The 27067-nt window shown below is 34.9% G+C and overlaps 1 protein-coding gene across 2 annotated transcripts in view; it reads left to right on the top strand.

Annotated features, from left to right (window-relative positions):
* Window positions 1–2623: 2623 nt before the first annotated feature.
* DCUN1D4 (defective in cullin neddylation 1 domain containing 4) overlaps window positions 2624–27067 on the top strand; it is a 50476-nt gene continuing 26032 nt past the window's right edge. For both annotated transcript variants that reach the window (XM_044680785.1, XM_044680784.1), the window contains exons 1-3: window positions 2624–2709; window positions 11707–11798; window positions 17373–17443. In XM_044680785.1, the coding sequence (XP_044536720.1) occupies window positions 2639–2709; window positions 11707–11798; window positions 17373–17443 (234 nt within the window). In that variant the 5' untranslated portion in view covers window positions 2624–2638. The remainder of the gene's footprint in view (window positions 2710–11706; window positions 11799–17372; window positions 17444–27067) is intronic.

Genomic DNA, 27067 nt, shown 5'->3' with positions numbered 1-27067 from the left:
TGTGTATATGTATATTTACTTTTAGTCTTATTGCTGCCTTTTAAAAAATATCTCAATTATTTCCTGATATTCATCTCCCCTTTGAACCCTCTTTTTTAAATAAAAATAACTAAGCAACGCTAATTAACAAATCTGACAGGTATGTAGTGTTTCACAGTGGAAATATTTTCCTATTCTTATTAGAGGGGTATATTCTATAACCTATTCTTTGGGACAATCATTAATCATTTGGAACACATGTTTAATATTGATACTGTTTAATTTATAGTGCATTTTAAACATAATGCTTGGTTTTTTTTTTTTTTTGCTTGTCTCAACCAAGTCTTTTTCCTGATGCCTTTTTTTAAGATTTCAACTACAGCATAAATTCTAATACAACTTCTCATTTTAAATCTATGAATCTTTGCTTTAAAAGGCATGGTTCTTATATATATAGTAAGTTATTGTGTTTTATTTTTCAATCCTTTCTGCAACCATTTTCTCTTTAATGATAGAATTTTTCACTTCCATGATTAAAATTATTTTTCCCTCTGGCAAATTTTATAGGTCAAGGGATAGGGGGTAGGGCCTGGACCCGTTGACTTCATTGGCATAGGGATATCTGGAGTGAGAAACCTCCCCCTCACAATTCAGGTTGACCTTTTCATTGGGGCTCTTCATCTTAGCTGCCCTGAGCATTGAAAGGGTAAGTGACTTGTCCAGGATTATAGGTAGGACCACTATGTTTCATAGGTGAGACTTGTCTGAGCCTTTTTTCTCTATCTTCTATTATTATGCTGCTTATATGCCATATTGTATAATATTTATTTTTTCCTTTTCAAAATATAGAGAGTAAATCAACTAAGTACCTGGAGTTTTTATTGCTTGGAATAACTAAATACCAGTCTCCTCAGTTTTGCTGTACCTTGAAAAACCCAGTTTTAAGTTTCTAAATTCCTATAGAATTATCCTCAATTTATAGGATAAGTTAATTTGGGCTGCAAAACCATTTTTCCTTGTTCTTTGACATATCATATTTTAGCATTTTATTTATGGTTTTGGTATATCATTCTAGCATTTTCTTCCATTTGTGGTTGTTGTTAAACAGTTCTAGATGACTTTACTGAATGCTTTGTTATAAGTATCTCTTCTTGAACACTTAAAATAGTATGTCTTTGAATTGGGAGATCTGAAACTTAATAGCCACATTTCCAATTTTGGTTTTATATGCCCTATGTTGTAAAAGCATAATGGAAATAAATGAAATTGGCCTTGAAGTCAAAAGACCTGTAGTCCAGGATCTGCCTGTGGTTCACACTTAAGTCACTTAGCCTTTTAATGCTCTAAGTTACTTTATTTGATTACAAGTTACTGATGGTTTTCCGATTTCTACCAGGGAAGGGAATTTTCACATTGAGAGTTCCCCATACTCTTGAAATCACAAATCCAAGAATATCTTACTCAAAAAATTAATACCTAGGGTCTAACCCAGTGCCTTGTACATGATTGGCACTTAATATGTTTGTGGAATTAAAATTGAATTTAGTACTAATGTGAATATCCTTCATTTTAATAACCTTATTTTAATCCATGATTAAATCCCAACCTGAGGAATTTTTATTTTTAAGTCATTCATAATGTGGGTATGGCCTGTTTTTCCTGATTTATTTTATGGTACTCCCTTTCACATACTCTTTATTTTCTAGCCAGACTGGCCTACTTGCTAGTCTTCAAAGTTGACTCCTCCCTCCCCACCAATCTCCAGGCTGTGTTGACTCCCTGTCAGCTGCAAAGTCTTGTCATTCCCACCATTGTAACATCTCTTGTGTACACTCCTGTCTCTCTTCTGACACTGCATCATCCTGGTACAGACCCCCATCACTATTGAAGTTGCCTGCTTGGGAGGGGTTTCCCTGCCTCAAACCTCTCTCTGTTCTGATCCATCCTCCACTCAGCTGTCAGATTGATCTTCCTGAAGCACAGATTGGGCCATGCTATCTTCTTCAGTCAACTTCAGTTGGCACCCCCATTCCCTCCAAGGAGCAAACATAAAATCTTCTATTTGACTTTGAAAGTCCTCCATGACTTGGTCTTGTCCTCTTGTTTTGGTCTTCTTACACCTTGTTCCCCTCCACAGACTGATCCAAGTGACACTGACCTCTTTGCTCTTGCTTGCATTGGATAACGCCATTTCCTGCCTGACATTCTCACTGGCTGTCCCCTTGCCTGGACCTCTCTCCCTCCTCATCTCTCCATCTTCCAGCTTTTCTAGCTTCCTCCTAGTTTCAACTGAATTCCTGCTTTCTACAAAAAGTCTTTCCTGATCTGCTTTACTGCTAGTGCCTTCCCTCTGAGGCTTCCCCCAATTTATCTTTGATATGTTTTGTTTGTCCTTGGTTGTTTGCATGTTGCTAGACTGTGAGCTCCTGTAGAGCAGGGACTATCTGTTTTTTACCTTTTTTTGTCATCACAGTGCTTAGCTCCTGTATTTGGCACATAGTAGGGGCTTAGTAAATGGCTTTTGACTGAGAAGCCAAATTCTTTAGAAGTGAGTCTTTATTTTATGCAACTACCTCTTTTATACTTTTTGCCTATGTTCCCAATTCCTTTTTCAGGAAGTCTTCGATCTTGCAGTTCATCAGACTGCGTTAGCAAAGTGATGCCACCAAGGAAAAAGAGAAGACCTGCTGCTGGAGATGATTTATCTGCAAAGAAAAGTAGACATGATAGGTATGTTACAAAGACATAATTTAAGATAAATGAAGTGATCATTTAAAGTTATGGACTACCAACTTGTCAAATGTGTTTTGAATGTAGGCATTTAAAGTTATGGTAAGTGAGCAACTTATATTGCTTTGGACTGATTAAGTTACACACATTGAAGTCAATATTTATTTGATAGTCCTTATTTTATGTTTTCCAAGTTTAATAGCTAAAAATAAACGTGACAATTTTTAGCCATAAGCCATTATTTTTATTTGGGGTCTTTGATTTACTAGAAAGGAATACTTAAAATCTTATCTCTTCATTTTTAAAACTTTTCTGTTAGTATGTTACTAAATTATAGAGTATGTTACATTTTTAAGTGGTCTTTACTATTAGTATAAAATGAAATACTCAGTTATGATTCTTCACAAAATTATGTTGACTATTGTTGAAAAGAAATGTTTGAAATGAAATGAGAAATGACTAAGAATAACAGCAATAGTGGAGTTTGTTCTGCAAATGGGTTAAGATCAGTTCAATAATATGAAAAAACCTGTTTGAATCATTTCTGTTTGGAATTGACATTTGCACTGGTAAATGTGATAACTAAATAAATTCGGATTTAATTTTTTTGACTCCTGAATTGTTTCCTTTTTAATAATCATTGAACATAATAAATTTAACTTGTCTTCACTTCCTGTGTCTATAAGGCCACAGTGTGAGTAAAGAGATATTATGGAGAAATGAGAAAGTATTACAGTTTATTTAGTTTCTCAAGATTGTCTCTAATAAATGAGTAATGTTAAATACATATATAGAGAAAAATTAGAATTTAATTACCCATAAGTAGTCTTTAGGCAGTCATTTGCCATTCTGTAAAGACAAGCTGCTTGATGCTTTAGTGATGGTAATGGTTCTGTTGGTTTACTCATTTAAGTAGCATTTTATAATTGTAATTAATATAATATTAATATAACTAAATATAATTAATATATTATAATTAATATGATATAGTAATAATTTATCATATAAAGCACTTTCTGCTTTTTATAGAATAGAATAGTAAATTTAGTATTAATGCGAAGTTATAGATATGGGATCTGACATGTAATTTTGGTAACTACAAAATGAATGGTTAGAGCAGGGTTAAAATTCTTAGCCTGACTGAATTTTCATTTGCTTGGTTTGTTCAACTTTACTATTTTTTTAAATAAAGCCTTTGAATGGTTGGCATGTCAGTATAGTACATAATGACCATACAATATAGTACATAATGACTTTCATAGTAGTGAATTATGCAGGCAAGGCTATGACCCAAGTGGGACACAAAGGGGGGAATCAAAAGTTTCTATCCAGAAAGACAGATCTTGATCAAGGTGAAAGAAATTGCTGATGCTTACCTTGGGAAGACTGTCACAAACTTTGTTCTGTAACAAAAGTGTTACAGAACAAGCTTGCTTCATTGATTCCTAGCATCAGGCCACAGAAATGTTTGAAATATTGCTACTTTCAGTGTTCTTTGATTCATCAATGATCAAACTGCTGTTGCTATATAGTGTATGGCTTATACAAAAAGGTTGGTTTCAAAAAACGTGTTGATCTTTGAAGTTGCACTTAAGATGGCTCCATTCTTACCATCGAAGATGGCATCTTTGAAATCTGGAGATACTTGAGATCCCCACTTGGATGGGGAAGACTTTTGACAACCATATGGTCAACCATTTTCATTGCCGAGTTCAAGTGAAGGCCATCAGTGAGAACAAGAGGATTTCTGCCATTGGTGTACTGCTTGTGAACATGCAAAATGTATTCTTCCAGTGCCCAGGCCAATATTTTGATATTGGCTCTATGTGAAAGAACCACTATCTCCTTCTGCATCCCCAGATGTTTACTCAGATTTAAGGTAACCTTTGATATTGATGAAAATGGCATCTTTAGTATTTCTGTTGTAGATAAGAGAAGAGACAAAGAGAATAAAATCATTATCACCAATGACAAAGGTCATCTGAGTAAAGAAGACATTGAGTATATGGTCCAAGAAGCAAATATAAGAAGCTGAGAGGCAAAAGTGTTTTTCATGAACTCTTGAATTTTATGCTTTCACCATTGAAGGCTACAGTAGAAGATGACAAAACTCCAAGGCAAAATTGGAAGACAAAAAGAAGATCCTTGACAAATAAAATGAAATAACCAACTGCCTAGATAAGAACCAGATTGCTAAGAAAGAAGAATTTGAACATAAGCAGAAAGAATTCGAGAGGGTCTATAACCCTATTGTTACAAGCAGTACCAGAATACAAAGAGCATGGCCAGGAGGGTTTCCAGGGGATGGAGTGCCCATCAGGAGATGCTTTTTCTGGACCTGCCACTGGAAGAGGTCAGCTAAACACATTAGAAGAAAGCATTCCACACAGCTTTGTAAAAATTAGAACTTCAATTTGTGTCTGTCAGTGTTAATTTAAAAGTAACATTTAAGTTACTGTATAAATCTGGACTTTTGGAGTACTTGAATGTGTGCAGAGAAAGAGAAATGAACAATATTACACTTTTATCAGTATTGTAAACAAATAGAAATGTAATTTTTGTCCTGTAGAATAAAATCTATTTGAAATTGACATTTAAAAAAAGTATATTCTGACCTTAATTAGTTGTATCCAAAAAATTTAAAAATCTCTGAATAATTTCTCTCTATCCTTTGGGACTTTAGGTAAGTCCCTCAACTTCAAGGGATTTTAGTTTCTTGATCCCTAAAATGAGGAGGATATTAAATTAATGATTCAATAGTTCCTTTACAGAAGAGGAAAACTTTAGAGAGAGGGCCAGCTTACTGTGCTTAGAAAAAGGCCTGGATTTGGAGACAGAAGACCTAGTTTTGAATTCTGTCCCTCCTCTTACTGTGGGTAAATCACTGTTTGGCCCTCAGTTTCCTCATCTGTAAAATATGTTTGTTAGGTTTGTTATAGCTTTAAATCAGTGATCCTATAGAATAACTTTTAAGTATGGGATAACTTTTGTATGGAATAAATTTTTAAAGCTTTTGAGATAACGAAACTTTTTTGTGGTTTCAGTTACTCATAGTTATATGCTTATGCTGCAATGTATGATTTTTTGTTCTTTTCCCACCATTTCTGTTCATTAAAGTTATTGAATTAAGTGCTTAGCAACATGAATTTTGATATTTTTAAAAATGTATGATCTCCTAGCTAATGTTTGAAGAAACTGCCTTTCTTAATCTTTTTTTAAATTTAGTTTTATTTTCAGTGTCCAATTCTCTCCCTTTCTCCTTTCCCTCCCCCACCTTATGAGAAGGCAGGAAAAACAAAACCCATAGCAAATATGTGTTGTTATGCAAAACAATTCCCACATAAGCCATGACTTTTCTCTAACCTCCCCAAAAAAGAAGAAAGGAAGAAAAGAAAATGTACTTCAATTTACAGTGAGTCCATTAGCTCTCTGGAGGTGGAGAACATATTTCATTATGAGTCCTTTGGAGTTTTGTTTGGTCATTTTGTTGATCCAAGTTCCTAAGTGTCTCAAAGTTTATTATCTTTACAATATGTTAATGTATCAATTGTTCTCTCTAGTCTTTTCTCTCCTCCCCTAAGGGAATGACCTATAGCCTCTTGTTTATCAGGAAGTGGAATTTCCAAGTTTAGTTAACAAATTTCTTGTCAGTGAAGTCAACTGTATGTAGGCTTCTCTGGTTTATTTTTTCTCTTTTATTATAGTGGTTACTCACAACAAAGAACAAAGATTTTGTAGTCTTTCTTGAAAGAAGAACCTGATTTTGTTTCCTCCTGAAGCCCTCCCTAATGTGCTCTGTCTTCTTTGGTGGATCTACATCCATATCACACCTACTAAATGCCCCTCCAAGGCTCAGACCCTCTTCTCTCCATAGGCTATTTTACTTAAAGCCATCTATTTCCAGGATTACAACTGTCATTTCTATGTAGTTGACTCTCAGATCCAGCCTCACTCCTAACGTACAACCTCACATCTCCTTCCTTCTCCCTAACCTTCTGATTACTGTTGAGGGTCCCACCCTTCTCCTAGGCACCCCCTATTTAGTCAGTGGACAAGTACCATCATTCATACATCTCTTCCCTCTTCTCTCCTCTTGTCACTGCACTATCCTGGTACAGACCCCCATCACTATTGAACTTGTGATGGGGGGGGGGTCTCCCTGCCTCAAGCCTTTCTCTGTTCTGATCCATCCATCCTCAGCTGTCAGATTGATCTTCCTGAAGCACAGATTGGGCCATGCTATCTTCTTCTTCAGTCAGCTTCAGTTGGCACCCCCATTCCCTCCAGGAGCAAACATAAAATCTCCCATTTGACTTTGAAAGTCCTCCATTACTTGGTCTCTTCCTCTTGTTTTGGTCTTCTTACATCTTGTCCCCCTCCACAGATTGATCCAAGTGACATTGGCCTCTTTGCTATTGCTTGCATTGGACACCCCCATCTCCTGCCTGGCATTCTCTCTGGCTGTCTCCTTGCCTCATCCCCATCTTTCAGCTTCTCTAGCTTCTTCCAAGTCTCAACTGAACTCCTGCCTTCTACAAAAAGCCTTTCCTGATCTCCCTTATGGCTAGTGCCTTCCCTGTGAGGCTACACCCAATTTTTCCTTATGTCTTGTTTGCCCTTAGTTGCTAGACTGTGAGCTCCTGTAGAGCAGGGACTATCTGTTTTTTACCTTTTTTTTGTCACCTGAGTGCTTAGTACAGTGCCTGAAATACAGTAGATAATTCATAAATGCTAGTTCACCAACTATTGAAAGGGTCCCTAAAAGGTTTGGTTAGTGCCATAATCTCTTGTTTAAGACTTCTTTTTTCCTTGCCTCTACTTTTTTGGAAGCTCAGAAGACCTTTTGATGCCTCTAATTCACTTGCTTACTTATGGCAGATAGGTAGCACAATCCCATAGAGTTGCTGGATATGGAATCAAGAAGTCCTGAGTTCAAATGTTACTGTGTGATACAAGTCACTTATGCTCTCTAAGCCTCAGTTTCCTTATCTATAAAATCATAATAATCTGTAAAATCATAATTATGATATTGTCTTAATTAGGGTTATTTACTACTTCAAATGAGATGTCTATATAAAATTGCTTTGCAAACCATAAAATGCTGTATATAAATGCTAGTTTTTATTATTTTAATCAGTACTCTGCATCCAGGTTAACTCTTTTTCATTTATACATTTTTATTTTATTTCCACCCCAATTACAAGTAAAAACATTTTCAACATTTTTTCAGAGACTACTGGGTCTTGAATTCTCTTCCTCCCTCCCACCTCTGTTGAGATATGGTAAGCAATCTCATATAGAGATAAACATATGCAATCACATCAAATGTTTTTCTATATTAATCCTTTTGTGCCAAGAAACTCAAATTAAAAATTAAGAAAGTAAAAAAAATTTTTCTTTCGTCTGGATTCAGACTCTCAGTTCTTTTTCTCTCAAAGCAGATGGCATTTTTATCATGAGTCATTTGGAATGGTTTTAGATCATTGTATTGCTGAAAATGGCTAATTATTCACAGTTTTCATTATAACAGTATTCCTGTCACTGTTTACAGTGTTCTCCTAGTTCTGCTTATTTCACTCCACTTCAGTTCATGTTAAGTCTTTCCATGTTTTTCTAAGTTCCTGCTTGAAATTTCTTACAGCACTATGGTATTACATTATAATCATATACTTTTAATTACTCAGCCATTCCCCAATTGATGAGTATCCCTTCACTTTCCAATTCTTTGCCCCCACAAAAAGAGCTACTTTAAGAATTTTTTTGTACATATAGACCCTTCTTTTTGGTTTTTTATCTTTGGAATACAAACCTAGTAATAGTATTGTTGGGTCAAAGGGTGCACTGTTTTATAGTACTTTGGGCTTGGGTCCTAATTGCTCTCCTGAATGATTGAATTAATTCATGACTCCCCTAACAGTGCATTAGTGTCTCAATTTTCCCACATCCCCTCCATTGTCATTTTCCTCTTCTGTCATAATAGCCAATCTGAAAGGTGTGGGGGTGGTTCCTCAGAGTTGTTTTAATTTGCATTTCTTTAAATATTAGTGATTTAGAGCATGTTTTTTGCATGATTATAGAAAATTTTAATTACTTTGATAATTTTCTGTCCACATCTTTTGACCATTTATCAATTGGGGAATGCCTTGTATTATATATTCAATTCATTTCTCTATGTATTTGAGAAATGAGGCCTTTGTTTAGGGAGATTTGTAAAAAAAAAATTGGATTACTATGATTACTGTGTATTACTCTCCATCCTATTTTCCCCTATTTAGTTTCTGACCTCCCCCTCCCCAAATTTGTCCTCTTTTCTATCAGCCCTACATCTCTTCTCTTATCCCCTTCCCCTCCTATCATCCTGTAGGGTAAGATGAATTTCCATACACATTTGTTTGTGTATATTCTCTCACTGAGTCAGTTCTGGTGAGAGTGAGGATCACTACTTCTCCCCTCCCACATCTTCCTCTTCACTGTAAAAACTTTCGTGTATCTTTTATGTGAGATAATTTACCCCATTCTGTTTTTCCCATCGTCCCAGTGCATTCCTCTTTATCATACATTAATTAATTCTTTTTAATCATCCCATCATAGTCAACTCACTTCCTTGTTCTCTATGTATACTCCTAACTACCCTAATTATGATAAAATTCTTGAGAGTTAATAAAAATCAACTCCCCATGTAGGGTTAGACACAGTTTAACCTTATTGAATGCCTTTTGAGTTCTCTTTCCTATTTAGCTTTTTATGCTTCTCTTGAGTCTTGTATTTAGAGTTAGATTTTCCATTCAGCTCTGGTCTTTTAATTAGGAATGTTTGAAAATCCTCCATTTCATTGAATACTATTTTTTCCCCCTAATGATTATGCTCAGTTTTGCTGGGTAAATGATTCTTGAACTCTGGCTCTTTTGCCTTCTGGAATATTATTCTAGGCCCTCTAATCCTTTAATGTATAAACTGCTAAAGTTTGTCTTATCCTGACTATGGTTCCATGATATTTAAAGTGTTTCTTTTTGTCTGCTTACAATATTTTCTTCTTGACCTGTGAATTCTGGAATTTGACTATGATATTCCTGGGAATTGTCCTTTTGCGTATCCCCTCTTTGAGGAGAAGATCAGTGGATTCTTACCATTTCTGTTTTACCCTCTTGCTCTCAAATAACAGGGCAGTTTTCCTTGATGATTTTCTTGAAAGAATAATATCTAAGCTATTTTCTTGGTCAGAGCTTTTTAGTAATCTAGTAATTTAGATTTATTTTCCTGGTCAGTTGTTTTTCCTATGAAATATTCCACATTTTCTTTTATTTTCATTCTTTTGATTTTGATTGTTTCTTGATGTCTCATGGAGTTAGCAGCTTCCACTTGCCCAATTCTGATTTTTAAGACATGATTTTTTTTTAATGAACTTTTGTACCTCCTTTTCCATTTAGCCAAGTCTACTTTTTAAAGAGTTCTTTTCCCGAGTGAATTTGTTTACCTCTTTTTTCATATGACCAATTCTGCCTTCTAAAAAATTCTACTCTTCATTGCATTGTTGTACTTCTTTTACCAATTGGCTTGTTCTTTTTTTTTTTTTTTAAGATATCAATTTCTTCAGTATTGTGACTCCTTCACCTAACTGTTGAATCTTTTTTCATGATTTTCCTGTATGACATTTCTTTTCTCAATTTTTCTTCTCTTGCTCTTATTTTATTTTTAAATTCTTTTTTGAGCTCCTCCATTCATTCTTTTTGGGCTTGAGAGCAACTCATATTTTTCTTGGAGGCTTTGGATGCACCAATTTTGTGCAGTATTGACTTTGTTGTTGTCTTCTGATTTTGTGTTTTTGTCTTTGTCACCAAAATAATTACATACATCGAATTTCTTTTTTTGTTGTTTGCTCATTTTCCAGTCTTTTTCTTTTCTTTTAATTTTAAAAACTGATAAAGTTGGGATTTATAAATGATGGGAAGGGTGCACTGTTCCAAGTGTCAGGTTCTTTGTGCAATTGCCTTCAGTGCTGGCTCTGGGAATCTTACCTGCTTTCAGCTATTCTAAGGTGTATGATGTAAGGAGAGGGGTGTTTATATAGTCCAGGCTTGAGTCTGGGTATAACTTTAAGCACTCTTTTATCCCCTGGAATTGTGACCATGGTCCCCTACTCTCCTATGGCTGCAAGTGCTGGTATGTGTTAGTGCTCCTCCTCCCCCTGAGCATGTACCCCAGAACTGCTTCCTGGAACTGCAAATGAGTGCAACAAGGGGAGCCCTGTAATATTTTTCTGAGTAATTTTCCCCTCTTGCCATCAGGGGCTGAGAGCTCTGGAAGCCTTTGCTGCTCTCTCAGCTGGGCCCAGTACCCATTGCTGTTGCCACAGTGGGGGGCCTGTCCTGGCATACTGCACTCCACCTCCACCCAAGAGTACTAGATCCCTCATGCTGGCCCTCTAAATTGTTTTGGACTGAAATATTACTTCACCTTGTCTTTTTGTGGGTTGTGTTGCCCAAGAATTCATTCTGAGGTGTTAAATCATAGTTTTTTTGGAGCAGAATTTTGTAGAGATTGTATGGGTCTATATACCTTCTTTTCTATCTTGGCTCCATCCTGGATATAGGCTTTCTAGCTTAACTCGTAAGATGGATACTTCAAGATGGAAACTTAAAAATGTGTTAATGGAGAATTTGAAAAAATCTGAGTCAACATATATATAAATTACAGTCAGGGTACAGAAGGGAGTATATCTTAAGGTCTTAGAACAAATCCTAATTATTTTTTATTTTCTTAACCAGACCAACAGATATTTACCATAAAAGTTTTAACATTTAATTTTTGGGCTAGCAGATAAGACAATAATCTAATAATAAGAGTTGGTATGAATGGTAAAGCGTCACAAAGGCTTCTTCAAATGCTTATGAGTAAAATGGTTAATTCAGGTAAAGCTACTGCTTTTTACATGTCCTCTGCAAGGATGTAAAATATTTGTTTAAATAACAAATTTGTTTGTTTTTCTTAAATTTCTAGCATGTATAGAAAATACGATTCAGCTAGAATAAAGACTGAGGAAGAAACATTTTCAAGTAAGAGATGCTTAGAGTGGTTCTATGAGTATGCAGGTAGGTGATCTTTTATGATTCATTAAAATCTAGTCACATTAAATGGTAAAAAATCTTATCAAAACTAGGTGCAGTTTTTGTGTGTTTTAAAGGCACATTTGGAACAAAATTAATGAATGCTTTATTTATAGCCAGCAACCAAACCCAAGAATTTAAATATTAGAAGAGAACTGATGGGATAAATACAATGGGGGAAAATATTGTAGGTCATTAGGATTCCTGTTTTTGAATGCAGATATCAAAGATAATTTCACTTTGTTGTAAAAAAGAAACTGAACATTGTAGCTTTGATCCTTAAGGAGTACAATGAAAACTTTTTTTTTTTTTTGGTAAAAAAAGGAACTATATTTTGAAAGACCATTAGCCAGAAATTTGTTTTTGTTTTAAATCTGTCTTGTTTTTAATGTCTGTTTTTGAGTTTTATAATTGTTGAACAATAATAGTAAAATCTACCTAGTTAGACAGTGTATTTGCACATGGTAACAAAAGTTTGTTGCCTATGCCCAAATTTTAGCATGAAATACCATACTGAACCAAAGTATTTATCAAACTCTTGTCCCTTTGCTTTTTTTCTTAGGAGCTATTACTGTTTTATTTTTTTCTTATTAGACTCGTTTAATTAGGAAAGTAACAGGGTAATTCTGCTTTCTTTTTGTTTGCAAGAAATTGTGTTTTTATAGTAAAAATTAAGCTTCAATATTAAGTTACTCTTGGCAGTGCCATCTGACCTGCTGATATAACCCAAGAATCCCCGGGATGTTTGTTTCTGTCCTATAGCTGAATTTTGACTTTTGTATTTTCTTACCTAGTTCTTGAGATCAAGTTCTGTTTCACTTTTTCTATTTGTATTCTCAATGCTAAGGACAGTGGTTGCACTGTGAAAATGCTTTAAATTTAATTGATATACTTTTCTGATTTGGGGAAATTAGTTTTTAGTAGCCACATCTGGGAGACAGCTAAACTAAAAATTAACTGAAAGATTTTTCTTTTAAGCTGTGACTTTCTATGGCCGGATTGTTGAATAATCAGTTACACTTAAGATTTCTTATTAAGGCCTAACAATGTAAGGCCTTTTGAACCATCTTTAGCTATTGTTATTTGAAATTGACAACTTTCTTATCCATCTCTTTGGACTATATGTTTTAGTTGCTATTTGTCAGGGGAAAGAACTCTTAAGTGAAGTATCTTCATTTTTCTGTTTATGTTTGAAAGGGTGGAAAAGATTTGGAAATTTAAAAAATTTTGCTTGGCTTTCTTTTCCAAGATAAATTCTTTTACTTATTGAGGAAACCTTGTATAATGGATAGGATACTGGTTTGGAAATTAGAAAGACCTGAATTTAAATCCCATCTCCCCAATTTACTTATTATTAGCCTTATGACTATAAGGCAAATCTTTTAACTTCTTAGCCCAAGTTTTCTTCATTTGTAAAATGGGAGTAATGATACTTGCTGTACTTCACAGAGTTGTTGGAATGTGCAAATGGAAAAAATATATAAAGTGCTCTGCAAATTTTAGAGCATTGTATAAATGACAGTTGCTGTTGGTCTAAGACTTTGGTCTAGTCAGAGGTATCCTACGATCATAGATTTAAAGTTGGAAGTGAGCTTAGAAGTCATCTAATCCAACCCTTTCATTTTACAAATGAAGAAACTGAAATCTAGAGTTAAGTACTGTACCCAAGGTCAGACCTGAAATTTGAATACAGTCCTCTGATAACATGAATTGAACGCTAGAATTTATAGCTTTTGAAATGATCAAGAAATTGTTATTTTGGATTTTTAATTTTATCAATAACTTGGTGCTGCCTTGCTTAGAATGAGCTGATTGCATTGATTACTAAAATTGTTGACTTTTGGAAGAAATAAATTTTTTTTTGCAATTTGAAATTTTATAAGGTAACTTTGAGAAGAATGAATTAATGAGTGATTATACAAAGATAAAATTTATTAATCTGTAAATTCCTCTCTTCTTTGATAATTTTTTTCTTTTTGGGGCAGTGGCACATGTATATTTATCTTACCCTTGCTATTATTATCCTTGGAAATAATATAAGTAAGACAGGCAAAAATGGAAAATACTAACTTCTAGTTATTATACTGCAAAAGAAAGACAAGAAAGACATCCTTCTCCCCAGATGAATATGCCTTTAAAAGAAAGGAGAGAAAATTCTTACCTGGTATTATTATGTACAAGCAAAATTAGTTCAGCCAATATATTTATATGACCTGTTTCACAAATATGTTTTAGAAAGTTAGAAAGAACTTTAGCCAAGAACATAGCCAAGAACCAAAAATTTGATGGAAAACGGCCTTTGAGCAGCTAAAATAGAAGATGCTTACTGGAATCTGATAGTCAAGTAAATGCCTACTGGGTTAGGTACATGGCAGGCATTGCTCTATGTTAGTGATGGTGAACCTTTTAGAGACCAAGTGCCCAAACTGCGACCCTCATGCCACATGTGAGCCCCCAGACAGAGGATGGAGGAAGCACTCTCATTGAGCTACTGGGCACAGGTCATATGAGAAATGTCCTCAGGTGACAGGGGGAGGGGAGCAGCCTCCTCTAGCATGCTCTGGCACATGTACCATAGATTTGCCAACATGCCTCTAGATGATGGGTAAGACCTAGTTCTTGCCATCAAAGACCTTAGTCTAGTCAGGAAAAATAAGGCATATGCATCAATAATTATAATACAAATGATATTATTAGTTTAGCGTTTGAAACAAGGCAACATGAGATTTGAGTGGGAGGTAGAGGTGATATCTAGTTAGGATCTATTGGAGATGGCTTTTGTGCCTTGGAGGAAGATAGAATTTTGGAATGATTTTGGGGCATAATGTAATTAGCTTTGCTAAAGCTTATGTACTTTAAGTAAAGCATCTTATGCCTTCATTCAGAGATATAGTATTTCTTAAAATACTGTTATTTTATATTGTGCCAGACTACAGCATAGAAGCATTGTGTTAGAAGTGAAGGGAAGCTGCTAGCAGTTGACACACTGACATTGAGTGGAGACTGATGACTAATTGTATTGGAATAGATTTTATCCTTTTAGCTGTTTGGAGCCAATAAGGATAGTGGCATATCTTCTTACCTAGTTCATCAAAACCCTTTGATATATTGTTATTGTTTTGCAGTTGAGTAACAGAATTTTTGTATAGAGATAGTATGCTATAGTATGTTTATATTGGAAAGAGCCACAAACTTTGAAGATACTTCTTTAGCCTCATGACTTAACCTCTTTCAGCCTTAGTTTCATTATCTTTGTGATAAGGATGATGTTGTACTATCTTGAAACTTGAAAGGTTTTTGTGGGGAATCCCTGTAAACTTAAAGAACTATAAAAATGTCAGGGGGTGATTTCTTCTTCTCTGAGTCAAAAAGAAAAGGTTAAGTATTTCCAGGTTGTTTTGTGTGTGTGTGTGTGTGTGTGTGTGTGTGTGCGTGTGCGTGTGTGCGCGCGCGCGCGTGTGTGTTTTAAGAGAAGTAGGAAAGTGTATTCCATTCACAGAAGTTTTAAAACAAAACAGCTAGATGGCAGAGTAGTAGATAGATTGCTAGGCCTGGAGTTGGGAGGACCCAGATTCAAAAGTGGTCTCTTATGCTTCCTAATTGTGTGATCCTGGGCAAAGCACTTTATTAACCCCATTTGCCTAGCCCATGACCTTTTGTCTTAGAGTTGTTATTGAAACAGAAAATTAGGGTTTAAAGAAACAAAAAAAGTTTTAAGGAATTTTGTTATCCAAAAGAAATAAGATAAGCTTCAGGTATCTGAAAAATTTGCATGTGAGATATTTTTATTTTCTTGGTATTTTAAAATCTTGTGATAATACTTCATAAACAGTCTTGTTTAAAGAAGGCAATTAATGGAGGCAGCTGGGTAGCTCAGTGAATTAAGAGCCAGGCCTAGAGATAGGAGATCCTAGGTTCAGATGTGGCCTCAGACACTTCCCAACTCTGTGACCCTGGGCAAGTCACTTGACCCCCATTGCCTACCCTTACCACTCTTCTGCCTTGGAGCACATTGACTCCAAGACGGAAGGTAAAGGCTAAATAAATATGTAAGGCAACTAATAATGCTAATAGCTAGTTTTCATTTATATATTGCTTTTTAAAAGTTTCCAAAGCACTTTACATATGTTTATTACAAATCTACACAGATTATATTGTTAGCAATTAAAGGAACAATTATGGTATGATCATGGTTTTGTATAGCAAATGAATCTTCTAAAGAAAAATCACTAAATAGAAATTTAGTAGTATTACTTTTTTACCCTAACTTTCTTAAATGTAGACAAAATAAGTGTGATGAACAAGTTTGTGTATAACTTATGGCTTTAGTCTAGACCAGTGATTCCCAAAGTGGGCACTACCACCCCCTGGTGGGTGCTGCAGCGATGCAGGAGAGTGGTGATGGCCACAGGTGCATTTATCTTTCCTATTAATTGCTATTAAAATTAAAAAAAATTAATTTCCAGGGGGCTAAGTAATATTTTTTTCTGGAAAGGGGGGCGGTAGGCCAAAAAAGTTTGGGAACCACTGGCCTAGATATACAATTTTATGTAAATGCTAATGGTTGCTTATAGTGAATGCTACTTGTGGTTGTTTTCCGCTATTTATAATTGGATTATTATGAGGTGTTTTTTTTTCCCAAATATTCCCTTGACCCAATCTCACCCTGGCAAGAACTTAAAATATCGGTCTCCATAAGTCATCTCATTTTATACAGATGAAGAAACTGAGTTCTAGAGAGAAAGAAAAAAAGAAGCTATCTTCCTCCAGGTAGACAGAACCAGTTGGTAGCTAGGGTTAGGTGCCACAATTCCCGATTTCTAGGCCAATACTTATTTCATTGGTATATATTACACTTCCTTTTGCTGTCTTAGGTGGGTTAGCAGAAAATATAAGTAGGAGTGTGAAAAAAAGGATTTGCTTTTATAATCACATGGTTCTTTAGTGACTAAACCTCTTTCATTGATTAGATCTTACTAATCCCATGACTACCAAAATCACAATTATTAAGCTCATCAATAAAAGATAATAGATCTAAAAGATCTGAATTTTAGCCCTTCATGGACACATGCTTATTTTGATGGTTACCAAAGAAAATTGAAAACCAGCTTTTTAATTCTCTATATGATGTGTTCTTTGCTGGTTGTGCCACAGAGCCCATAAAATGTTACTGTATATAAAATTAATGCAAAAAGAAGGAAAATTTAGAGCCTTAGATTTTTAAATAGCTTTAAAATTAAATACTGTTCATTATGGATAGAATTTAGGTAGCCTCAGCTTTACATGTACCATATGTTCAGTACTTAAAGAATAGTGATAATTGTCTTTAAACATTTAAAGAGAAACTTGAGCCTTTAAGATGGGATGGTATAAATTCTAGAGTATTTCTCTATGCTGTGAAAATATATTCATTACTATTGTTAAAACAATTTATAGTTTTCTTAAAAATGAAATTTTATTGTACATTAAGCATCTTTTGTAATATGGAACTATTAAATTAGCAAGTGCACATAGTTGGATTTAATTTGAAGATTAATGTAGAAATTCCTTTTATTACAGGAACTGATGATGTTGTAGGTCCTGAAGGCATGGAGAAATTTTGTGAAGATATTGGAGTAGAACCAGAAAATGTAAGTTGAAGCTTTTTCAGATATTTATGAAAACCTGAACAGTGAACAATCTGATTTCTGTCACTTAACTTGTATGAAAATTCTTGTAATTTGCTACTGATAGACTCCTTTAAAATCTGGAAGGGCATAGAGTAGGTCCTTCTGATGACTGCATTCAACATTCACCCCTTTTGGTCAAGAGGAGTTCCATTTTTGCTGACCAACAGAGTCATCAAGGAGTTTGGTGCACTTCTGGCCTATGATATTGTTAAGTCACCTTAGTCCCTGAGTAAGCCAGGCAAACATCTTAATCTTCCAAAGGTAGTCCTCCCAACTTTTTTCTCCAGGACAAATTTCTATTGGCAGTAGATCCCAGACCTCACTCCCATTGAGTTGCTGACATTTTCTTTGACATAGTAAAACATCACTAACCATCTTCAAAGATTTGAACAATATAGTTTCAAGAACATCACTACACTTCACATACCTCCATGTGAATTTAATGCAAGTCTATATTTCTCTTTCCTTTAAAGTTGAGAAGACTGTAAATGTTTAGGTGTTTCAGTAGGAGATAATTTTATATTCATTGCTGATGTTTTATTTTCATCAACAACTTTTAAAGGAAAATTTTGAATACTTTTTTCTTAATCTAAACATTTTACCTTAGTTTTATATGAAAATACTATTAAACAAAACAAAGCCCAAGAATTCAGTCATTTATCAGTTGCCTGAATTCAAGATAAAATATAGCGCACTGGTTAAAAAGTTAGACATTTTCTGCCCTCTTAGAAGCTGAAAATGTAATGTGGTAGAAAAGACATGTAGAGTGATACTTTACTATAAAATCAGATAGAAATGCTTGAAGATATGAGAAAGATTTATGGGCAATCTGAGGGGGGTAAGTTTTAAGGGAAACTGTGTGTACATGGAGTTAAAGTAAAAAAGATTTGGCTTTAAATTCTGTTTCTGTAGCTTAGTAGTTTTGTGACCTTGGGCCCCATAGAGTCAGAGAATTCAGAGCTGGAAAGAATATTAAAAATCATGTAGTTTATCTAATTCCCTCATTTTATAAATTGAGGAATCATAGGCCTTCAGAGATAAAATGATTTATTAAAGGTCAGAAAGCTAGGATTTAAAGGGCAGGTCTTATGACACTATGATTTTCTTTTCTTTATATCATAGTACTTCTCTGAATGATAGGTTGTTTCTTTTTTGTATTATTTCAGTTTCTCATCTGTAAAATGAAAGGAATGGAATTAATGATCCAAAGTACATTCTATCTCTGAAAATGTAAAACTTTTTAAAAAATTCATTTTAATAATTTTCGAGTAGAAATACCATCCCACTTTCCAGTTTCCTATTCTCTTAGCATTTTCTCAGCTTTTAGTTTCAAGTCCTTTTTGTCTTAGGAAAAAATGACAGCCAGATTTCCTCAAGCTTTATAAATTCTAGTACTTAGAAAATCAGATATAGTTTTTTACACACACATACATATGTAACACACCTATGTATACTTAAAGTGAGAGTAACTGTATTGTTCCCCCCCCAAATTGTGCTTGAAATGAGGTCACCATGTCTTATTAAAGCTCTTCAAATCCAGACTTTTATTTAATTATATTCCATTCTTTCAACAACATTTTTTGCCTTTTGGTTTTATAGTATAGCCATTATCCTTTTCCCTATCAAACCCCCTCCCTTATGGGAAAGAAAAAGAATTAAGCAAAAACATTTGACCTTGTTTGGCAGCACTTACAGTGTACATTATGTACAACACTATGTAGTATATATAGTATATAGTATATTCTGTCATAGTTTCAGAATTTTGAGTGCTGGAAGGGCCTTAGCACCTATCCAGTCTAACCCATTCATGAAGAACGACATATCCTAGAAGTAGTAGCTCGCTCTGTCTACCAATACCTTTCCCAACTTCCCCATTTCACTTTTGGACAGCTCTTAATTATTAGAAAGTTTTTCTTGACATTAAGCCTAAATTTGCAACTTGTATCCATTGTTCCTGGTTCTGCTCTTTGGAGTTAATAAACAAGTCTAATGCTTTTTCTGTGTGACAGCCCTTCAAATATTTGACATTTATTCATAATGCCCTCCCTGAGTCTTGTTTTTTCCAAGATGAGCATCCTCAGTTCTGTCAACTGATTCTGTAGGACCAGGGACTCAAGACCTGACCATTTTGAACTATCATCTCCCTAATTCTGAAATCTAAACTCCTCTTTTTGTAGCCCAAGATCACATTAGCCTTTTTGGATGCCACAACACACTGCTGACTCGTATTATACTTGCATTCCACCAACACCTCTAGATGTTTTTCAGAACACCTTTCTTCATCTTATACTTCTGAAGTTTTTTTTTTTTTTGTATATTAAGTGTAAGACCTGACATTTATCCCTAGTGAATTTTGTTATTTTAATTTAATTTTTATTTTTTTAGGATTCAGCCCAGTATATTAGCTTGTCAAGGATCTTGGCTGCCTTTCAGCATATTAGCTATCCCTCTCAGCTTTGTGTCATCTGCAAATTTGATGAGCATACTATTTATGCTTTTCTCTGTCACTGACAAAAATGTTAAATTGTCCAGATACAAACATAGATCCCTGGGGTACGTACCACTCCCTAAAGAGCTTTGCCATGTTGACATTGAACCAGTCTAAATCTATGTAATTACATTATTGTCTCTCTAAGTTCTCTGTAAGAATAAGAAGAGATAACTTTGATTTTGCTAAAATCAAGGTATATCATAGCATTTCATCTGCTGGTTTAGAAATCCTGTCAGAAAGGGAAATAAAGATACTTTGATATAAGATCATCTTGATTGAAGCTGTTCTTATTCTTTGTAATCAATGTTTCCATATTTAGACATTCATGAAACATTTCTTTAGTGATCACTTCTAGAATTTTCTAAGGAGTCAAAATCAAGCACATTGGTCCTTGATTTGCAGGCTCTCTTCTCATTTCTCTTTCGAAAGCCAGAACAATGTTTACCCTTCTACAACCTTTTGTTGTCTCTTCTGCTTGCCGTGATCTTTCAGATGTCACTAGCATCAACTCATTAATCACATCTACCAATTCTTTTAGTACATGAGGGTATAATTCATGTGGGTCAGGTGACTTAAATCCACCTAGGGCAACTAAATCCTTTTCTTTCTTTTTCTTTATCTTAGGTATCAACTCTAGCACAAGGTTATTTCCCATCTGTCACTCCCATTACCCAATTTCCTGGGCTAGGACAGGTATTGCTAGGATGTGGTCACTTCTGGGGCTTGAATCAAGCACTACTACCTTGTGATACATTGAAAAGCATGAAAATATTTGCTTATAAAATTAACTGCCACGTCTTTTTTAAAAAAAAAATTTTTTTTTAACCCTTAACTTCTGTGTATTGGCTCCTAGATGGAAGAGTGGTAAGGATAGGCAAATGGGGGGTCAAGTGACTTGCCCAGGGTCACACAGCTGGGAAGTGGCTGAGGCCGGGTTTGAACCTAGGACCTCCCGCCTCTAGGCCTGACTCTCAATCCACTGAGATACCCAGCTGCCCCCTGCATTTTAAATTTTAAAGTGCTTTTTGGGTCTACCACTTCTTCAAAGGATTGGAGAGGGATATCCCTTCTTTAGAGTTGTTCTTCATTAGAATTTTGTAACATTTACTCTTGGTTGTTTTGTGATTATTCTTTCTAATTATATTATGAGTCATTGTGTGTATATGGGTTTTTTTCTAGCATTGTGTGTATATGGGGTATTTTCCAGTAACATTTTATTTTTTTACCCAATTTCATGTAGAAGCAGCTTTTTTAATCATTCATTTTATCACATTTTGAGTTCCAAATTTTCTTCCTCCTTCTCCCTCTTCCCTAAGATGCTAAGCAATTTGATAAAGGTTCTACATGTGCTGTTCTGCAATACATATTTCCATATTTGTCATGTTATGGAAGATACATCCCTTAAAAAAGATATGTTTTTATCTTCACTCAGACTCTCTCAGTTCTTTCTCTGGTGGTAGATAGAAGTTTTCATTATGGGTTCTTTTAGTTGTCTTGGATCATTGTATTATTGATAATTAGCTGAGTCATTCATATTTGATCCTCATAAAATATTGCTGTTACTATGTACTATGTTCTCCTTACCTTCACTCTGTGTCAGTTCATGTAAATCTTTCCAAGTTTTTCTGAAATCATCCTGGTCTCATTTCTCATAGCACAGTAGTATTCCATTTTAATCATGTACCACAATTTGCTTAGCCATTCCCCAACTGATAAACATTCCCTCAATTTACAATTCTTTGCTGCCACATAAAGAGCTGCTGTAAATATTTTTGAAGAGATAAGGCACCAGACTCTCCTTTTAAAAAAATCTCTTTGGGATACAGACCTAGTAATAGTATTGTTGGATCAAAAGGTATGCCCAGTTTTATAGCCCTTTGGGCTTAGATCCAAATCGCTCTCCAGAATAGTTGGATCAAGTCAGTTCACAACTCTTACCAATAATGCATTGGGGTCCCAAATTTGCCACATCCCCTCCAACATTTATCAGTTTCAAGTGTGAGGTGGTATCTCAGAGTTGTCTTAATTTACATCTCTAATTTTTTTTATATCAAGGGTTTGAGAGATGGGGTGAAGTGGAGGAGAGCTCATGATGAATGGTCTTGATTTTCTTGATAACACATGAGTTAAGATCCACCATAGAGTATAGGAAGAGGGATTGGTATAAGGCAGTGATGAGCAGACTACAGCCAGTGGGCCAGATGTTCTATCCAGCTGCACGATATTATTCCTAATCTGACAAATACAACAAGTAGGGTACAATACAATGAAACTTTGAAAGAGTTGCCTTAGAAACAGACTGACAGATGAGCGTGTCCTTTCCTTTGTTCCTTCTTTAAAAAGTTTGCCCATCACTGGTATAAGAAGTTCGAGAAGAGAAGAAATGACTGCTATAGGGAATTGGAGAGAAAATCAGCTAGAAGACAGGCAGAAGATTGCTTTGTTGCAGTGGCTCAATCGAAATGAGATAACCTACATTCATAGTGAACCCAGGCAGCATAGTGTTCGATTTCTCCCAATTCTTTTCAGGAGCAGGGAAAGTGCACTACTTAGGAGTAAGAGCAGAGAAAGTAGGTAGTGGGGTTTGGTTTAGGGTTTGTCAAAGCATGAATGGTAATAGGACAAAGGAGTGAGGGATTTGAGAGTAGAGAATAGTATAGATAGTTAAAGTGGTTCACTCAGGAGGTCAAGATTCAAAAGACTGGCAGGTTTATCAGAGCAGAGGAAAAAGATAGGAAAGATGCTGGGAGGGTTTTGAGTCATAATAGAAATGAGTAGGTTTAAATGTTCAAGGTTTGCAAAGTGCTATATATACATTATTTCAGTTTGATCCTTTTGCCAGCTCCCATTAGAAAGATACTATGAGTATTACTTTATCTATTTTAAAGATGAGAACTGTGATGCTCTCTGGTTTAGTGATTTGCACATGCTTATGTAGCTAATAAATATGGAAGGTAGGACTTGAACCTAAATCTTTGTGACTCCAAGTCCAACACCCAATCCCTTATACTATGAAGCTGTCGTAGTAAATGAGACTGTCAGGGAGAGAGAGTGAAAAAGAAGAGGACTAATAACTGGGACATTTAAGCTATCTACTCTTGGTAGGAGTAGGAAGATCAACTCTTGAAGGAAGTGATCTAAAAAGCCAAGGAATTCAGGAGAGAGGAACTATGTAAAATCCAAGGGAGGAGAGAGTATCAAGAAAGAGGGATTGGTCATTACTGAAGAAAATTTATTGAGGATGAGGACTCAGAAAACAGGTATTTAAGATATCATTGGCAACCTGGGAAGGAGTTAATTTTAATAGAATTGTGGGAATGGTATCCAAATTACAGGGGGTTATGATTTAGTGAAGTGAAGGCAACATAATTTACTCTTTCTAATTTAGTAAGGCAGGTGAGGGGAGAGAAAGATATAGACTGACAACTTGGAGGGACAGAGAGATCTAAGGAACTTTTTGAGGCAGGGGGGAAAGGGGAAATATAAGGGGACATCTGAGCATTTTATAACCAGAGAGCTAGTTAAAAGGGAGAGTTTGAAGATAATTATCTTATTGTGTAAAACTTAGTGAGTCCAGATAATAATTCATTTTAACACATAAGATAGGACTATAGAATTGGATACAAATAAATAAAACAACTGAAACAATACCTGAATATGATAACTTCTAGGGGCATTGAGGAATTATTGAGAACTTTATTCCAACTCAGAAGAACTAAAAAAAGAGAAGACCCAGTAGACACCTCTTAATCAGGCTTTCAGTATTTTATTTGGAAAGGACCTCAACTGACAACTATTTTAATGCCTTTCTGAACAAGAATTCCATTCACACATTCTCACTCCCATAGGTGGTCACTCATCCTTTATTAGAATGCCTCTATTGGGAGGGAACTTATTACCTTCTTAAGGAAGCTTGTTCACTTTTGGGTTAGCTATTATTACAGAGTTTTTTCTTTTAAATAAAGCCAAAATTTACTGAATTCAACAGAGCAACAAAGGGAACAAAGCATGCCAAATAATGCCAGTAGGCCTTGACATTCTTCTTGAGGTCTTAAAATATTATGCTATATTTGGACATTTCTTTTAATCTTAAACAGTTTTTTGTTAGCTTCATCCCATTTTCTACCTTTATGCGTTTTTAGTCATTAAGAAACTTTTTAGAGCCACGTTGCTTTTTGTGTTTTGTAAAATCATAGCCATTTTCTTCTTATTTCATGATATCTTGTTTGGCTTGTAAATATGCCTTTTGTTTTAAAAGAGATTTCAGAGGATATTAAAAATAATAAAGCTAAATTTAGCATATGTTGGTCAGGTTTGAGAAAATGTGAGTTTGCTTATGTGTGTTTACAAATACAGTCTTATTTCTGATTCAAAAAGAATCATTTAAAAAAATGGTTTATCTATTTATTTCTCTATCTAACTTCTATCTCATCTCCCTGCTAATAGAATTTTTCTTCTACCATCATTATTTTGGTCTGATTCAACATTGTCTTACTTTCTTTCAGGAGTCTCACAATCCTGACTTGGGCCATTCAGTTACCAGTTAGAGCTGCACAGGCCATATATTTCCATACCCCTTTTTTTCTGCACACTTATGCTCTGAGAATGCTATTTTAGATATTATCCAGTTACCCACATTTCTCTCTACTGCCTAAACTCATACTTAACTCCCTACCACTTCAGGGTTACTATTTGTTATAGGATAATTAAGCTTTTTTTGTTTTGTTTTCTTGGAATCTAAACATTTTTAGCATAGTCTTCAAGGAAAAATGTGCTATGAGTTCTAGACAGCCAATTTACAAATAAACTTTGGAATATAACCTGTTCAAAAATTGAGAATTATCTGTATTCTTTTATAGGTGCCCAAGACACAACTTTTAAATGCTTATGTTTAATGTGGTTGATAATGCTTCTGTGGTTGGTAAGAACAGGTTTGTTCTGAAATAACTATAGTTGGACTATAACTTATGTTTTTAAAGAATTTTAACATTATATTTTCTATTTTCATCAAACACAAAAAGGTTTCCATATATTCAGGTGAAACGACAAATCTCCATTTTATACTATTTTTAAAAATGTATATTGTAAAATTCAATACATTGCTTTCAAAACTCTACTCATCTTGTCTTTCTGAATTTTCTTCACTTTTCTGTGCTTAGAAAAATTTTTTTCAGTAGTTCTTTTTAAGCATCATTATTGCTAATTCCTATCCTTACTTCCCATTAAAAAATTGAAATTAGGGGGCAGCTGGGTAGCTCAGTGGAGTGAGAGTCAGGCCTAGAGACAGGAGGTCCTAGGTTCAAACCCGGCCTCAGCCACTTCCCAGCTGTGTGACCCTGGGCAAGTCACTTGACCCCCATTGCCCACCCTTACCAATCTTCCACCTATGAGACAATACACCAAAGTACAAGGGTAAAAAAAAAAATTGAAATTAAAAAAACAAACAAATGTATAATTTATGTTACGATTAAAAATGATAAAGTCTGATATAAATATAGAAATTAGTAGTTTAATTAAAGCCATGCTGATAGGTATAAAATCATTAGACCACTCACCTGTAAGAATTCAAACTGCCGCCTCAGCCATTTTTTTACCTTTCATACCCTTCCCGCGCCTGCTAGCTAAAAGAGAGACTTGCTCCTCACCCAGGAGATTTAACCCCTCTCTTACATCATCATACTTCCTGTTTGCCATGAGGAATCATGGGAAATGTAGTTTCAAAGTCCCTCACATGTCCATAGGAAATATATCACATACTTATAAATGGCATCTCCCAAATTCCAATTATACAATTCCCCCTGAGATCCGGCAAAAAAAGGGTTGGTCCTTTTTCTTCGCTGGATCTGTAAACATAGACAACTTCTAAATTTTAGGAATTTGTGGAATAAAAGAAATAGATGAACGAATGGATAAAACTAGCCTCATTGACAAAAAAAAAAACAATTTGGGGCAGTCCCCCTATTGGCATAACATGTACAATTAAAACAATACATTCAACTCAAATTCAACTCCCCATAATTCAATTAACTGCACCCCAAAGTTCAGTTTTGATCTTCATGGTCCAGTGAAGGGTCTTTAGGCATCTTTTGGTGCCTTCATCAAGCAGGTCCATTGTCTGGATTCTGGGGAGATGGCAAAATCCTTATCCTGAAATTATTCTCAAAAGAATTTAAACTTTACATTATAGATTGCAAAACATACATTTTCTTCTGAGAATTATACAATTCCCCCTGAAATTACTCCTAAAAGAGTTAAATATACATATATTTTGACATTATTGAATTTTAAAAAACTTAACACACATCCCCCTGAGGTAAATTCTAAACACACCTTTTTTTTTTTTTTTTCATAAAAAAGGGTACCTCAGGTCAGCTAAGGATGAGTGGCTGAGTCGAGGGGGTTGTATGAAATCAATTGGCAAAAAAAAAAATAAAATAAGAAAAAAAAATTCAAGAAAAAAGAAGAAAAAATTAACTTGTGAATGAAATGTAAAATGTGTAAAAATGTAGGGAAAATAAACTTAGACCTTTGAATCAAGGCCTAATTAAAGTGAATTCAGCAGTTTGCAATTACACATTCAGGGTCAGGACCCAAGGGAAATGTCTTTCTCTGATCTGATCTGCCATCAACCTTTTAGGGAAGTGAGCTAAATAAATAACCAATCTTAGGTGCTGGCCTAGGAATTTAAGTTGAGGACCCACGTCCTCTAAAGTTTTAGAAAAGACTGGGACTCCAGGACTCAAACCCCAATTTCCAAGCCTTAAAGTATTGGCATAGAACTCCTGCAATCCATGCAGATTTTAGTTAGTCAGGTCTCTTTGACCTTGTGCTTTCCTAGCACTATTAACAGCTTTTATATTCCCTTTTCCTGGAATCAGACAAAAAAGCATTAAATCACAGTCCCATATTCCTCGGGTATTTGTATTAAGCTTATATCGCTGTAGAATCAGAAAAAGGATAAATAATGATTACATATGTACTTCTAGTACAAGATGAGAAAAAGGAAAAATCAATTGCTCTAATAAAAAAAGAATGTTTTAAAAATAAAATATATATATATATATATATATATATATATATATATATATATATAT

This window comes from Gracilinanus agilis, chromosome 6 (genome assembly GCF_016433145.1).
Source record: "Gracilinanus agilis isolate LMUSP501 chromosome 6, AgileGrace, whole genome shotgun sequence".
Classification (NCBI taxonomy): domain Eukaryota; kingdom Metazoa; phylum Chordata; class Mammalia; order Didelphimorphia; family Didelphidae; genus Gracilinanus; species Gracilinanus agilis.
Note: the sequence above shows the minus strand (reverse complement) of the source record. Positions and strands in the feature narration are given on the sequence as shown.